This window comes from Monopterus albus, unplaced genomic scaffold (genome assembly GCF_001952655.1).
Source record: "Monopterus albus unplaced genomic scaffold, M_albus_1.0 scaffold413.1, whole genome shotgun sequence".
Lineage (NCBI taxonomy): Eukaryota > Metazoa > Chordata > Actinopteri > Synbranchiformes > Synbranchidae > Monopterus > Monopterus albus.
Genome location: NW_018128293.1, coordinates 39,372 through 54,799, shown reverse-complemented (window position 1 = coordinate 54,799; position 15,428 = coordinate 39,372). Strand labels below are relative to the sequence as shown.

Sequence of the window (15,428 nt, the reverse complement as noted above, 5' to 3'; positions counted from 1 at the left end):
AATGTTGCTCTTTAAGTGTTGGGAATCAAATGGAAACTGTGGGTTTTAAATAGATTTGGGAACCTAGGTTATTCTCATGGGTTTAGTCATTTCTCGGTTTTATTTTGTGAATACAGTTTTTATTTATTAATGATAACACAATTTAAAAGGTAAGGTGAGTTAATGATGCAGTGATACAACATAATATACATTTGCATCAGAATGTATTCAGTCTTTGAGTCTTTTGCACACTTTATGTTGTAGATTTAATTTTAAATGCATACAACTGTCATTTCTGCTAATTCCTCTACACTCAATAACTCATAATGAGAAATGGAAACAATTTTTCGGATTTTTGCACATTTATTTTAAAAATCACACACTGAAATTTCACACATAAGAAGTCTGAATACTTGAAGCATTTTTCAAAACGTTTAGTCAGTCTGGTGCTGCAACACTGAAGTCCGGTAGGTGGCGGCAGTAGCCCGCTTTCAACCACAAAAAATACACGGGCGAAGAAGTAAACCGGAAGTTATCGAGGACTTGGGGGTGGCGTCGTTTTCAAAGCTCGTTAACGTCAGTTGTCTTGGTGCTGTGTTTGAACCTGTAAACAATACAGCAAAACTTACTACCACGAGCAAACGTAACCGTTTATTTTAGCACAATGGACTCAGCGTAACAGCGAGATCGTCGTCACGCAGGTGAGAAACGAACCCTTTAAACACCTAATGAGCTAATGACTAGCTAGATAATGATTAGCTAATTTACTGCCTGGCTGCTAACTGTTAGCTAGTGTATTGTATTTCCGCAGCCTTTTAAGAATACAGTGCCAAATTCCCTTCAGAAATATGTTTAATTTTGAAACATTTGGGCAGTGTTAAGCTAACGTTACTGGTAAACCACAGCTTCTAACTTGCAATCGTTAGCTATGAATTCACAATTTTGGCTTAGCAGTCATTGTACGTTTGGAATAAAAAGTACTATGATGTCACACTGAACACTGAAACTAAAGAAGTTCACCATACAATTATGCCTTATTTTTGCATTTAGAAACAGTAAACCTTTGTCATAATTGTGTACACGTGTGTTGGTCCATATTTTGGTAGGCACGTTAAATTGCTACTTGAGCGAAAGGAGTTTGATGTGTCCCTACTTTATCATTTTTATTACTAGTTAAATAGCTCAAAACTAAAGTTTAACAAACTTGAAGTCGTCAATCTAGAGTACAACAAGCTGAAACGGCAATAAGTTGTACCTTCACGAAGTTGCTCAGTTGTGTGCGTTTCTCTTATAAAGGTGTTATAGTGCTGTTGAATTAAATCAAGAGGACTTTGTATTTGTATATTCGTTGTGTGTATTTATGAAGATGTAAACACACTAAATCAAAACCTGTTAACGTGGTGTACTTCCAACATGGTGTCAAGATGTTTAGATAAAGTTTGTAAGACATTTTAAAACAATACCCTGTTTACTAAAGGCAGGTAAAAACCTGAATCCAAAAATAAATATCCTCATAAATAACTTGTTTGGTTTTTCTTTCTTTCTTATACAGTATATGTTTTATATAGTATTTACTTCTCTTGGGGTGTTTCATTTTTCTTCAGACTTTATGCTTCCTCCTTGATTGGAAGCAGAAAATACCATGGATAGCCTGGATTTCACAGAGGAGGAGATTCAAGAACAGCTGGCGATCCTCGGCTACAGAAACATACCGAAACACAGGCTGCGTGAATTCAAGAAAGGTTAGACTCTGAAACTTCCATCCCCCTCTGTTCCTGGTTACCTTGTAGCTTGTTGGGGACCCTAAAAGTTTACATTATGAATTAAAGAATGAATCTGGACCCATATACTGTATAGTCTCTTATTTTTTTGTTCTGTAAAGACTGCATCTCAAGCATGGGGGAAAAAAATTACTCCAGCATTGGTGATTTCCATGTTTAGACTTACTGTCATTCTTTGTGCCATGTCAGACCTTGATGAACTGATTCGACATGGAGAATGGAAAACGCTGGCGTCACCGACTCAGACAAACTGCACCAAAGTCCCGACAGATACATCTCAGCGGAGTCCTCCTGCCTACACCAAAGAGAAAGGTGGAATCTCTGTCTTATTTAGGCTTAATACTAACTGTGAGCATGAATTTTGCATGTAAACTAATAAATTCTTTGTTTTTCTTCACAGTTAGTCAGAGCAACTTTAAAGACTCTGGTGTAAGATTTTTCTTAAACGCAGCCAAAGCAGACAGTGACAGACATGTAAGTGTTAACCGCACGTTACTCCAGATGCTGTTTGTTTCTGATAATGGGTCAAATTTAGTCAACATGGCACAAGAGCTGAATTGATTAGGTGATTGACAGAAAGTTAATCAGCAACTATTTTGATAATCTGTTAATCATTAGGGATGCACCGATACCCCTTCTTATCAGTTTTTCCCCTTTACATTTGACTACTTGCTGATATCAGGTACTGGTGATGCAGTATTTTCCTTCTCAGATTCAGAATCTGCAGCTGCTCTTTGTCGTATAACATGACACTGAATAAACAGAACAAGACATTTGCAGATGTCATCTTGGGTTTTTTTTCCCCCCTATTTGACCAAATGATTCGTCAAATAAATAATTAGAATAATCAATAATGAAAAGAGTTGTTAGTTGCAGCTCTGCATGACACCACATCCAGAGATCAGCAGCACAAAGCATCTGGTGTTCGGTGTCATAAAACGTGTAAATGGTCTGAAATATCAGCGATAGCTCTGAGGGTTTAGTGTCAGCTCCTCAAACAAGATTCTAGTCAAGTTATATTTATTTATATAGCAAATCTTTCAGGGGGGTTTATAGTCTACAGCACACAACACACTCCCCATGTAAAACCCCTTTTAACAGGAAATAAAGCTACTGAGGGGGATCCAGCAGACATGTATGTACAGAGTAGAGCGCACATGGATAATCAGGATGATCATCTGTCTTTCAAGGGCAAAAGCATCTGTGGAAAGATTGAGACTGTGTTGAAATGTTGTATTGTTGAAACTTACTGAGCTGTGAAAATGAGACTGGAGTCCAGCATAATGGTTTAGCAATATATGTAATGTGACACACAGGTGCTCACCACCTGTCAGAACAGAGACTGTGGACGGCAGCAGAGACACTGGGACTCGTATGCTCAACACTCGGTGGGTCCGAAGCACCAGCTGCCTCCGGGCGCTCCCAGCAGGCTGCAGGTGGAGCCGGATCCAGAGCACAGCCTCCACCCGCTGCTTACTGACAGCTACACGTCTTCCCCAGACACCCAGGGGAGAGGTTTCATCAAAAGAAAAGTTCTGAGGTAAATTTTAATCACAATCGTATCCACAGAGACGTGCAGCATGCATGAGAACAGACTGTGGGTCTGTTCATTCTTTCCTCCAGAGTTGGGTTTAGTTTGTCAGTCTGTCTCCTCAGGTGTGGGCTATAAAAACTGACAAAGTATTAGACAGAGCATCAGAACATAAAAAGTTCCAGTGTGTATTGGTGTATCTAAGTGTAAAAGAAGATTTATTCAGGTACTGTTTGTTGATTTGTACAGTAAACGAGTATAGTCACCAAAAGGAGCTCAGATATCTTAAATTCAGTTTTGAAAAATCTCGAACACAGTTAATATTTAACAGAAAAGTGGAAGTAACATGGATCTGTAACATATTTAAGGAAAGGCCTCTAACACTTCTTTTTTATATATACAGGAAACATAAAGGACAATCTCTTGTCTGTGATGAATCGGTCTACAGTGAAAACTCAGGTAACTGTTGGTAGAAATCCTTCTAATCATCTGTTGTGAGGGGTTTTGTTCTTTAATCATCTTTATGTAGAGCAGCAAGTTGGAGCGTCCACGTGCTTGATATGAGACGGCAAATAAACAAACAGGTCATAAAATTAAATATATTTTGTTTCACAAACATGAACTGGACCAGGAAAAACAAGTAAAGTCATTTTAGTTATAGTATATTAGAATTTAGTAAAATCAGGCTGGGCTCTCTTGTAGAAAAGGGTTTTAAAGATGATCCTGGTCAAGTGAACCAAAGTTAATTCACCACTTGCAAATACTAAAATGGACGTGTATTTTTAGTCCTTACATTAACACCTGTCACATAAAGTTTACTTCAGACCGTTTTTGAAAATCGTTTTGCAGCAAGCGACACAAAAAAAACAAATATAACAACACAAAAACAGACAATCAAGGAACCTGGAATTCTTACACTACTCCCCCTGTGTAAAGTTCCTGTCACTTTACTGTGAAATAAATTTAAAATAAAATAAATGCCAAAAATACCCTGGAATAGAGTGAACCCACCAGTGGGAGCGAGTTATGTGGAATCAAGAAAATGACGTAATCCCTCTGGTCACCAGCCGTCAGAGCCGTTTGTGCTGCTGTTGAGGCTCATGGATTTCAGCTAATCTTCTTAGCTCTGTGCTCCAGGCTCCTGCCTCCACACACTCCTCAGCCAGAGTGCAAGTCGCCATCATGTACAAAATGTACAACACTCAGTGGGATGAGGGGAGCGACGATGACAAAAACTCCCTCAGCTCCTCTTTTTGGTCGGATGGAGAGAAGCAGGATGAGGAGGAGGTGGAGATTGAACTAATGATTGGTGAAGAAGAGTCCAGACCTGTAGCCAAGGCAGAGGACTCTACTCAGGAGGTTTCAGAACAGGAACAGTCTGAGCTGGACGAGCAGAGGAACTTCCTCAGACAGGGTTTGCAGGACGGAAGTAATGATGAAGAAAGTTGGAGCAGCAGTCCTGACAGCCCAGCTGTAACCGAGCGAGACAGTCGGGGAGATCTGTCTGAGATGAAAAATGACGTGGACGGCGACCGTTCACTCGGCGGGTCTGACATTTACTCTGCAAAACAGTCAGACTACCATGAGACTCAAAATGTGTTAGAGGACGCCCGGTCTGAAGCTAATGTAGCATGTTGTGTAGGTGGTCTACATGAAGAAGAGGACATCGTCAATGTGAAACAGGGAGATGAAAATCAGACAGATGAGGAGAAATTTGAAATTGTACATGCAGACTCCAAAAACAAAGACATGACAAATGAAGGATCGGAGGAACAACACCACCACATTGTTGCTATGAATGAAGATGGATTCTTATTTAGTGAGGAGCATTTGGAAGGTGGGGGCCATCTTGAGGAGGGAAAACTGTACAAAAGGCTAGAAGAAGAGTTCCCGGGCCTCAGAGAAGATGAGAACAATGTGGAGAAAGAGGTGTCCTCAAGCAGCAAGGACATGAAGTTCGACTCCACAGGGGATTTCAGCTGGAGGGCGTATGAGGAGATGTGTGAAGAGTGGGAAGGAAACCTCAGACAGCAGCAGGGTAAACGCTTTCCTGTCTCTGCATTAGCAACATTTGTGTTACCTCGCTGAAGTGGCATCAAAATCAGGACATCAGGATGTTAAAGGGTTAAATTCTAGGGATGACTCCTTTGTCCTAAAGAACTGTCGTCATCAAAATGTACCTGGCTTAGAAATCTTGTCTTCTAAAGAAGGAGATGTAAAAGTGCAGACTTTCAGCTGCAGTCAGTGTCTAACCTTTTGTTTTAACCTAAATTACCATAAGATACAACTTTATTCATCCTGAAGGACATTGTCCACCATGCCCCAGAATATTCAAAAACCTCCAAACCAAAATGTGTACAAACATAATATAATTAGTGATGTCACCTGTGACACTGAGGCTGAGAAGCTTGTTCCTTGTTTGTCACATGACCAGTGATAAATAAGGCCTCCACTTGCAAGAATCACATGCACTTCCAGTGGACTGAATGAAGGCTTGTTCACGTGGATCGCTGTGTGTTTCTGTTTGGCTGATGTGTTTGCCTCCTAATAAATGGAACAGCCAGTTTAAACTGAATTAGAAAAAGTAGCACAGCACTTGTTTTTTATGAAACGGAGCCAAAGAGGACTTGTCCTGTTTGTGAACATAATCTTTAGTCTAACTTCTCAATAAAACTCAGTAACAAAAGCCCTAGTTTGTTACATGAGCACATGTGTCTCTTAAGCAGTTTTACTGCCCAGAAAAACTATCTGGCATTCCTAAGTATAGATTTATTGTACAGCAGCACGAGCCGCTCCACATCCATAATAATAAACATGGAATTGTCAGGTACACAAAGTGTCCACTAGATGTCAGTAGTGTACAACAAGCTCCTTAACAGGGCTTCATGAGATGAACCTGAGGCAGCTGTCTGAGGCTTTTATCATTTAAAACAGACTAATATCACTGTGCAGGCTCAGGTTTGTGTTTGTTTATATGATCAGTGTATTATAATAATAACGATAATAGTATGATATGCTATTAACTGTCTGTTCTCTGAGACAAGAACTAATAGTTTTTCATCACTGGCCTCCAGTAAGAGTTTACTGGGCTTTCTAATGCCAAACTATGAACAAAGATGCGTCTATGTGATGTTATTTTATGCAATTTCTATTTTTAATAATGAGTAAAACTAAGACCATAGATGTGAGGTCAGATTTGGGGCAGGTCCTGATTCATTCTCCTCACAGCAGCAGGCTGAACATTAGAGGGGCCTTATGACGGAACATTCAACATTTTGTGCTAACTGTAGTGCTAATTGGAGCCTTGCTGAATGTCCGGGTGTTTCTGTGCAGATGCAGCGAGCAGCGTGGAGGAGAGACTGGCCCAGCTGCGTTTGTCCACGTCCGCTCAATGTGACTTTGAGACAGAGAATGAAGACATGACCAGTCAGAGTGACACACGCAGCTCCGAGGCTGACGGCATGTCTTTGAGTGCTTTTGAGTCCTACATCAGAGGCATGGTGGGTAATGTAGTCCAGGTTGTACTTCATCTCTTCACATCTGTTTAACTTACTCAACTAGTTTGATGCCATAAAGTGGTGTAGGGTGACCTGGATCTGATGTTGCCACAGAAGTGTGAACAAATGAAAGCAGATCCAAGCCACATGCATACGTGTTCCTAGACTCAGTTCATAGTTCACACTGTCTGTGTGGTAGTTTAGGAGCTCAGTGGTGTTCACGCTGGAGCTGATACGCGATTTATGCATCTACATTGAATCTATACAGAGCATTTATACTTGTGCACTGCAGTTAAACTGTGTCTGTAGTTAAACTGCCACCAGAGCAGTTTCTGTGCCCCCATGTTGAGTATCTTCACCACTTAATGTAAACAGTGGCAGGTGAAACTATGCTGGTTATGTAGACGTTGGAGCTAATAGATGTGGTTAGGGTGTGTTTTCTGTGCTTGTTCGGCTACTGAGAGACACATACGAGGAATGGCAGTCCGATTAGTCACGATTGTTGCATTGTGCGTTGCTGCAACAACTGGTTAAATTCCTGGGCAGGTGCACGCCAGGCCACAGCGCAGGGCACTGCATAGCCTGCTACGATGTAGCATAAATTAGCCTTTACAAACATGAACGTGAAGCATCAACACAAAAAGATGTGATCCGACTAAAACATCAGAGCTGAGCTTTCAGGCCTGTGATGTGAACGTAGGCTTAAAATTTTACAAACTGTTGGAACAACGTGTTTCTTTTCTGACAGGCTCCAGCTCACAGCGATGGGGATTTCAGGCCCCAACCCAAATCGTGTAAGTGAACACCAACAGAACATGTTGCTTTCAGGCTGACACTGAACAAACCTTTTTATAATTTATCAAATTAATTTCTGTTTCAGTCATCCGGCCAGCCCTGAGGCGGCAAACCATCAAGAAGAGCGACCCAGTGGCCAAGTACGTTATGTACATTTAAACGTAGTCAGTTCTGGTACCAAGATGTGGGTAAAACTGCAGTGAGTTCTTGAGAAGGGACATGATGTCACAACTAAAACCTCTTCCTTCTCATCAGCCTCGTGCTGCTCTGACAGGTGACTCATCTGATCATGTGCTTTTCTTACCTCTGCAGGTACTTCCACTACAAGCAGCTGTGGGAGATGGTTCAGCTTCCAGGAGAGAAGGACAGGAGAGCTCTCCGCTGGGAGATCAGGGTGGGACAGCAGGACTTCTCTCTCTTAGTGTGCAGCATTTTGCACCTCCAGTTTCTCACTTCATCCCATAACATTTATATTTCTCTAACAGTTGGTCCACACCTGAGTGGCCATAGTAACTCTGTAGTGTTGAAAATGACAAGGTCAGCTGCTGCTACCGTGGTTTTGTGGGTAGGATTTTCTTTAACCACTTTTGTTTCTCTTTTCAGGAACGACTTGCATACCAGCCTCCACCTGTAAGTATTCCCCTAAAGATTCTCTGTAAAGCTGCAACATGTTTTGTGCACACATCAGTTTTATTTGTTAAACTGAGAGGTGTGTCTGTTGCTTCAGGCCTAAATTTAACAGTGTTGTTGAAACCAGAGTCTCAACATCTCCAAAAACCCAAGCACATTGGGAACCGGTTGTTGAATGAAGCTCTGATTCACCCTGCCACGTTTTCTAATGTAGTTTTACTGTGTGTGCACTTGACCATGTTATTGCTTCCCCTAAAAGTGGGCACAGTAACTCTAGTGCTAATTTAGCTATCGCTGGCTCCACTGTAGAGATTCAAGTCAACGGAAAGTCGTGTTAAACGGCACAGGGGCAACCGGTTAACCTGCAAGACAACTAAGAATGAACACGTTGGTCAAATCATTTTCTCATGCCGATTCGACTCAGAAACAAAGACACAGGCGCCGGGGGAGGCCATTACAGCTGTCTGCATAGGATGATCACCTGGTCATCTGTAATGACTTCCCCGGACACCAGCCCAGGTCTAGTATCAGCTTTCCCTCTGACTCAGAGATCAGTGTGGAAAAATTACCCGTCTGCAATCACGTGTTTAACGTGGCTTTTTGTTTCCCTGTATCGCTGCAATGGAGGCAGAGACAGCAAAATTAGTACTAGCTGTAGTCACTATAGCCGCTTTTAAGGGAAATACAGCATGTTAAAGTTCTAACGGGGGCAGAAATACGTTTGTGTGTCCACATTATGACAGTCACAAACTCATCTCCTCGAACTTTTCCACTTACCTGCATGAATGTCACTTCCAACTTTAGTTCGTTACAGTGGAGCTGATCACACGACGCAGCAGTTCTCATTAACCATAAACTTAAAGCAGTGAGCGACAGCTGAGGAATTAGTTTTATAGTTGTGCAGAGAACTGAGAGAAACCAACAAAACCAGTCTGTGTTGTGTGATCCTCACCACTGAAACGTCCTAATTGTCCGTCCACACACGGTGGTGGCAAAAAGTGTTTCAGCATTTCCAGTGCGAACTTGTGACAGATGTTATTTTGGTTTTGTGTTGCAGCCCAAGCCTCGGAGAGTTTACGTTCCGAACACCTACGCTGTCCCAACAGAGAAGAAACGTGCGGCGCTGCGATGGGAGATCAGGAACGACCTGGCCAACGGTCTCCTGCCCCACAAATTCAGTTATCGATTTTAGGCCTTACTCTTTCTCCATTTTTAAAATCTTTTATTAAAACTTTGCATTGTTTTTATCATGGACTTTGTTAAATATAAACACAAACCAAAAGGCTCACTGCTGTCAGTGAATATGTTACAGGTGAACTCGTCTTCTACGGGAAGTCGGAGTAGGGCAGCTTGAACGGGTACAGAGGTGTGTAACGCTGGTCGTGCCAGAGCAGCTTCTCTTCCAGAAACTTGACTGTTTCCAGCGTGAGGACAAGGACTTCGTGTTTCAGCATGCTGTGCACGTTCAGACCTAACAGAGAAAAAACATCAGCTGAGATTCTCTGCACAGTGTAAAACATGGTGTAAACTAAAATTAACCCTTAGCTTTTTGGCAAAACCAATAATTGACAAAATTCAACAGAGTCATTACCAGAAAAGGGAAAAAAAAGCTGAAATGTTCTAAAATATACAAATTCCTTTCAGCAAAGAAATCTCTGCGTTTGTAGCAAATTATTGGAATATATTTTTTGACATGTTAAAGGCACCGGTGTAAACGGTTAAATGAGGGAAGGCTAGATTCGATGTAGGTGGACCAGGTCAACAGAGGCTTAAAGGACACGAACACCACAACAAACTGCCTCTACTCACGGTTAATGTCTGTCAGCGTCCAGCCCGGGTTGGTTTGTGCCAGAACTCTGTTGTTGTTCAACACTGATTAAGAAAAAAGTGAAACCTGCCGCTGCACTGGTTGTGTTTCTTCATTACAGACCCGCAAATTTGCTAAAAATGTTTCCCTAAAATCTCTAAACCACCACAGATTTTTGCAGCATGTGAAGCAAAGCAAGATTCAGCTGTGCATGTGCGAGAGCTCAGTGTAAGCTCTGCTTCGTTTCCAGCCCACCAGCTCCTCGTACTTTCACTGACAACTCACCCGTGCAGCTGAGTCTTGCTACTTCACATGCTGTAAAAGATTATGGTTGGTTGGAGCTTTGTGGGGCACAAACATGGGTCTGATGTTTTATAATGAAGAAACATGTCACCCAGGCTGGAGACTGACCAACACTGACCATGAATACATGCGCTTCATCTGTGGTTTGTCTCTCTAAAGGGGTTACTGCAACTACTATGACCGTGTTCTTCGAGGGGCAGTCAGACCAAAATCCACCAGGAGACATTCACATACATGAGACCAAGAATAGGAGGGGACAGGAAATGGTATGGGAAGCACCAAAACACCTACAGGAGCTAACGGGCTAACAGCAGCATGCAACAAAGTCACTGCTCACACTCACCACCGCCAAACATCGCTACTGCTGTTTGGACTATTTCACCTGCTGTTATAAAACAGGAATATTAAGTTTATCCTGGCAAAGAGCTCCCTGTCTCAGACCAGAGAGACACTGGAGAAACTAGTGGATTTTGGTCTGACTGCACCGTCACGGTGTCGGGTGGTGTCCACAGGTGAGTGCAGCAGAGCTTCACAACTTAAAAACAAGTCAAACTCACCAATAGCTGGAATGAGGTTCACTGTCTTTAAGTCCGCTGTGGCTCGAAGGATGTTTTCAGGAAACTCTTCACCTCTGAAAAGAACAAGAGCGACTTCAGCACAGAGCGACAGGGCTGGACACAGAAGCACCGGTGTGCACGTTCAAAAACATTCTGCTGATGGTACTCACATGTCAACTATTAATACAGACTCCCCCCAGTGTCTCTGTCTGACAAGGTCCAGCAGGTACTGAGGGTCCGGGGTGGGGATGCTGAGGGAGTCCACGATGTGAAGGTAGTCCTGCAAAGACGAGATGATTCAGAACCAGGTCGCCACTTCATAGGAAGTTAGTGGAAAGAAGACTAACCAGCAGATGTTCAGACAGTCCGGTCAAAAGCTGCCTTCTCTGGTTCAGAGACACTCTGACAGGCACTTGGTAAACTGTTTTAACAATTTAGAATAAACAAGTCACTAAACTGAGAAAGTTGGTCTTTAAAATAATCAAATTATGAAGATGGATGGGTGCATGTTTCCTTAACATGCAACCACAAGAGATGCTTCTACTAGCAGATGACACACACAGGCCTGAGCGTACAGGACTCCAGGTCCTGGTTTCATGTTGTCAGTGTGTCCATGCAGTGCTGTTTGGCTACAGTATGTGTAGTCTTATCACACAGCCTACAGTCATTCTGCACTATGCCCAAAATAAAAAATTAATAATTGAGTTTGCTTCCACTAATTATACAACCGTGCTTATTACTGGGCAGCGATATTATACCAGTATATTTAATGCTAAGTTAAAAGCCCATTTCAATGAGCAGACCCACAGCTACTGTGGCACTGCTCTGGGCAGAACGGATCAGAAAAGATCACCACTATGACCCTTCGTATGGTTCAGTTTCACACTGGAGGAGGGAAAAAAAAAACGTGTTCCTGCTGTTTTAAGCACTGAAAATTAAACAGACATGAGTATTTTGTTATTGATGTTGTGCAGCGTTAATGTGAACAGGTTTACAATCATCTCCTTTTATGAACAGTTACCTGACTCATCTTGGAGCTCAGCGCCACCTTCAGTCCCTGTACTCGGACTTTCATGGGCAACATGTAATAGTAACTGTTCGGCCCTCTGGGTCCATGTGACACGCCACCTGAGGGAAACGTCGCCTGTCAATCAAATGCCCGAAGGACAAAAGTGGCAGCACTGCACTTTGACAGTGAACCAAGGTGACTGATTTTCACCTGGATTAAAACAGGTCAAAGCAGGTGATGTTACCTCCTCTCCATATCGGTGAGCGGATGCTCCCGTGGCGAGCTCGGCCACTTCCTTTCTGTCTCCAGGGCTTCCTGCCTCCACCTCTGACCTCTGACCTGACCTTTGTGTTGGCGTAGCTCTAGACACATCAAAACAACCTTTATTAGCTTCTGTTGATCAATTCAGAGGTTCTGTAGGGGGCCTGCTCTACTTTTTCAGCTGCTCATTATCCCCAGTTATTCTTTTAAAGGAATTCTAATACAAATTCAGATGCAAAACTAAACTGAGCTACAGCTGCACACTGTATATTATGTTATTTTTACAACCAGTAGTGGACATACTGGAGCAGATTACATAAACTGAAGTCTGAAGATAAAACGACAGGTTCAAGTGTCAATTTAATTTTACACAAACATAAGGTGGCTGCCCCCGGCACTTCAGAGCGTCTTATCACAAGCGGATACTATAGGTTTATAGGCTGCGTCACTTCTTCCCCCTGGTGACTATTCAATATTTAACTTCCTGATGCTACGACGGCAGTTAAACAGGACATGTCAAGAATTCATCTCCCAACAAAAAACAGCCTGGAGCCAATGAGAAATTAATGAATCTCTACTTACAATCCTTTTGTAACTTCTCTGCCACATTTCAATGTCGTAGAGAATATCCAGCCTGAGAGGAGAGAAAACAAACCGCTGATCAGCCCAGGATTCATTCACTGACATTCCTTCTGTGGCTGGGCTTACAGCTGCTGTTCTGAGCCCACCAGCTCCTGGCATCAGGTGAAAAACAGCAGCAAACTCTGAACTCATCTTTACCTGGGACGCACTGCGAAGACGTCAGGGTGGAGCTCAGCCAATCCCATCGGTTCGCTGTCGCAGCTCTGCAGAGTCTCCACCCACATCTGCACGGGGCTCAGGTGAGCGGGAACGACTGCATCACACGTCCTCAGAAGAGGCAGGGGGCAGTCTGCAGGAGGAGGACGCCGCTCTGCGGGAGGCAACACCACCAGTCAGTACAGTGACACACAGGATTATTACAGCGTCATTTTCTACCCGATATCTGAGCTGAGGAAGCAACCGAGCGTCTGGTGGAGCTACCGCTACACTGTTTCTATAGAAATGCATGATCTACAGTTGTTGTTGCTGTTGTCTTGAATGAGTTAAAACTCTGGCTGACAGGAAATGTTCTTGCGCTGAATGAGAGGAGGGCAGATGTCCTGAGAGGTTCTCTAAGATTTAGCCGCCACTCTCAGCTCAGTCTTCAAATGTCTGTACACCTGCCACAAGTCTAGGAATCCTTCTTGTCAGCGACAGCAGAGCTGGAGACAGTCCTTCATTACTTTACATGCAGAGTACTGCAGCTCTCTCTGTGGGAGTGAATAGGTCATCTGTATCTCAACTACAGCTGGTCAAGTGTCTTATGATCATTTCTCGTTCCTCAATCGACCTGAAAGTCATTTGGTTGAACGAGGATCGAAAACATTCAGAGACTCATATCTGCTCTGAGAAGTGAGGACAATCGGTCGCAGAAGTCTTTTATGGACCGACAAGTCCCTTTTTTGGAAATCTGTTGGTGACTGGACGCTTCAGATGTCTCTAAAAACGTGTTTCCTCAGTTCAACTCTCCTTGTATTATTCATTTTTGCATCTTTCATGGGCGGGACTGAGAAACGAGGCAACACGGGGAAACACTGGTGCTTATAGGAGACGTGGGATGTATCTGGCCTCTCCTCACTGGTACCAGTTTGGAGCCATCTCACATCCCAGCTCTCCTCATCATGTATTCTATGTCCAGGCCCCTCAGATTCTCTGATCAGATGTTAAAATGTTGTCTTGGTTCACAAGATAGTATCTTTTGTTCCAGGATGATGTAAATGAGCAGACAGTAAAAACTGATTATTTGATGCTTTGCAAAATAAAAACTGAAATTTAAATCTGAGCATAAGCATAAAATCTCATGTGAAACCACTTCAGTACAGTTATACTCAGCTTCCAAACCCTGATTATCTCGACTCATTCAGCTGACAAGTTTGACTTTAATCCATATTTACAGATGCTACAAGTTTCACACTTACTTAATCTGGCAGGATCCACCAGGTTCGTTGGCAGCATTAGATTTGGAGGCAGACTTGTCTGACCCGAGAAAGACGAGGCAAACTGGGGAGGAGAAAGCTGGGTTAGTGGGGCAGCGAGAGAACGACCACAACACAGTGAAGAACAGGACCAAATTAATATTACATTAATCCACTGCACATCTGTACAGATTAAAATATCATTTCATCATCACCAAGTTCTGAATAAATGCAATTAAAACAACTTTAATTTCAAATACAAATGCACATCAGGTATCTTTCATATTGTTTTACACCTGAGCAGTAACAAATAGCGAAAACATCCCCCTCATAAGTTATAACAGCAAAGAGTGCGGTCTTCTTTTATTTAACAATATGAAACTAGTAAAGGCAACAAATGAACAAGTTAAATAAATAAATGATTAATTAATTAAGTCATAGATGAGTCCATTAATCAGCATGTAAGAATTTGAAAATGTGACTTTTGGCTCAGAAATTACAGGTGTTTTTCACTTTTCTTCTTTTGTTTGTTTTGCACTAAATTTTGTAAAGCACTTTTAATAAAACCATAAAAGTGTGACTGGTTAATTAGAACAATAACAGATGGATTAATATATTCTTTAGTTGCATCTTTAAATGATGGGTGGATTTAATCGATTATCAAAAATGGACCAATAGTTTTTCAGGACTAGTTTCCCAGGCCAGGTTTAACAAATTATAGACCGGTTTCTCTGTTGTCACAATTTCCAAAAATTCTGGAAAAACTCTTTAATAACAGATTAGATACATTTATTGACAAACATAAAATCTTATCTGATTGCCAATATGGTTTTAGGTCGAACCGATCGACATCCTTGGCCATTACTGACCTGATGGAGGACATTACAAGTGCTATGGATGAGAAAAATATACGATGGGGATATTTATTGACCTAAAAAAAGCATTTGATACAATTAATCATGAACTATTAATGGATAAGTTAGAGAAATACGGGATCAGAGGAATGGCGTGGAATTGGATCAAAAGTTATTTGACACAGAGGCGTCAATTTGTGAAGTTGGGTGAATACCAATCGAGTGAGCTGGATATTGTATGTGGAGTGCCTCAGGGTTCTGTTTTGGGACCTAAATTATTTATATTATACATTAACGATATATGTAAAGTTTCTGAAACTGTCAAAGTGGTTTTGTTTGCTGATGATACTACCATTTGGGCATCTGATGAAAACCTACAGCAACTCTC

The 15,428-nt window shown here is 42.1% G+C and overlaps 2 protein-coding genes across 3 annotated transcripts in view; one reads left to right on the top strand and one right to left on the bottom strand.

Annotated features, from left to right (window-relative positions):
• Positions 1 to 473: 473 nt before the first annotated feature.
• On the top strand, positions 474 to 9,460 carry hyls1 (HYLS1 centriolar and ciliogenesis associated). Of its 2 annotated transcripts, none has more exons than XM_020586566.1 (12): positions 474 to 680; positions 1,584 to 1,721; positions 1,950 to 2,072; positions 2,161 to 2,234; positions 3,077 to 3,300; positions 3,695 to 3,750; positions 6,625 to 6,791; positions 7,543 to 7,582; positions 7,669 to 7,723; positions 7,896 to 7,977; positions 8,187 to 8,213; positions 9,271 to 9,460. In XM_020586566.1, exons 2-12 carry the CDS (start codon positions 1,622 to 1,624, stop codon positions 9,403 to 9,405), a joined length of 1,083 nt encoding a protein of 360 aa, XP_020442222.1. In that variant the 5' UTR covers positions 474 to 680; positions 1,584 to 1,621; the 3' UTR covers positions 9,406 to 9,460. The 2 variants fall into 2 exon arrangements, with proteins under 2 accessions (XP_020442222.1, XP_020442221.1); XM_020586565.1 differs by having other exon boundaries at positions 476 to 680; positions 7,537 to 7,582.
• mrpl4 (mitochondrial ribosomal protein L4) overlaps positions 9,435 to 15,428 on the bottom strand; it is a 7,440-nt gene continuing 1,446 nt past the window's right edge. The window contains exons 2-9 of the mRNA XM_020586567.1: positions 14,190 to 14,271; positions 12,931 to 13,102; positions 12,733 to 12,784; positions 12,134 to 12,251; positions 11,902 to 12,008; positions 11,051 to 11,160; positions 10,881 to 10,954; positions 9,435 to 9,684 (exon numbers count right to left, since the gene is read on the bottom strand). Coding sequence (XP_020442223.1) covers positions 9,539 to 9,684; positions 10,881 to 10,954; positions 11,051 to 11,160; positions 11,902 to 12,008; positions 12,134 to 12,251; positions 12,733 to 12,784; positions 12,931 to 13,102; positions 14,190 to 14,271 — 861 coding nt within the window. The 3' untranslated portion in view covers positions 9,435 to 9,538. The remainder of the gene's footprint in view (positions 9,685 to 10,880; positions 10,955 to 11,050; positions 11,161 to 11,901; positions 12,009 to 12,133; positions 12,252 to 12,732; positions 12,785 to 12,930; positions 13,103 to 14,189; positions 14,272 to 15,428) is intronic.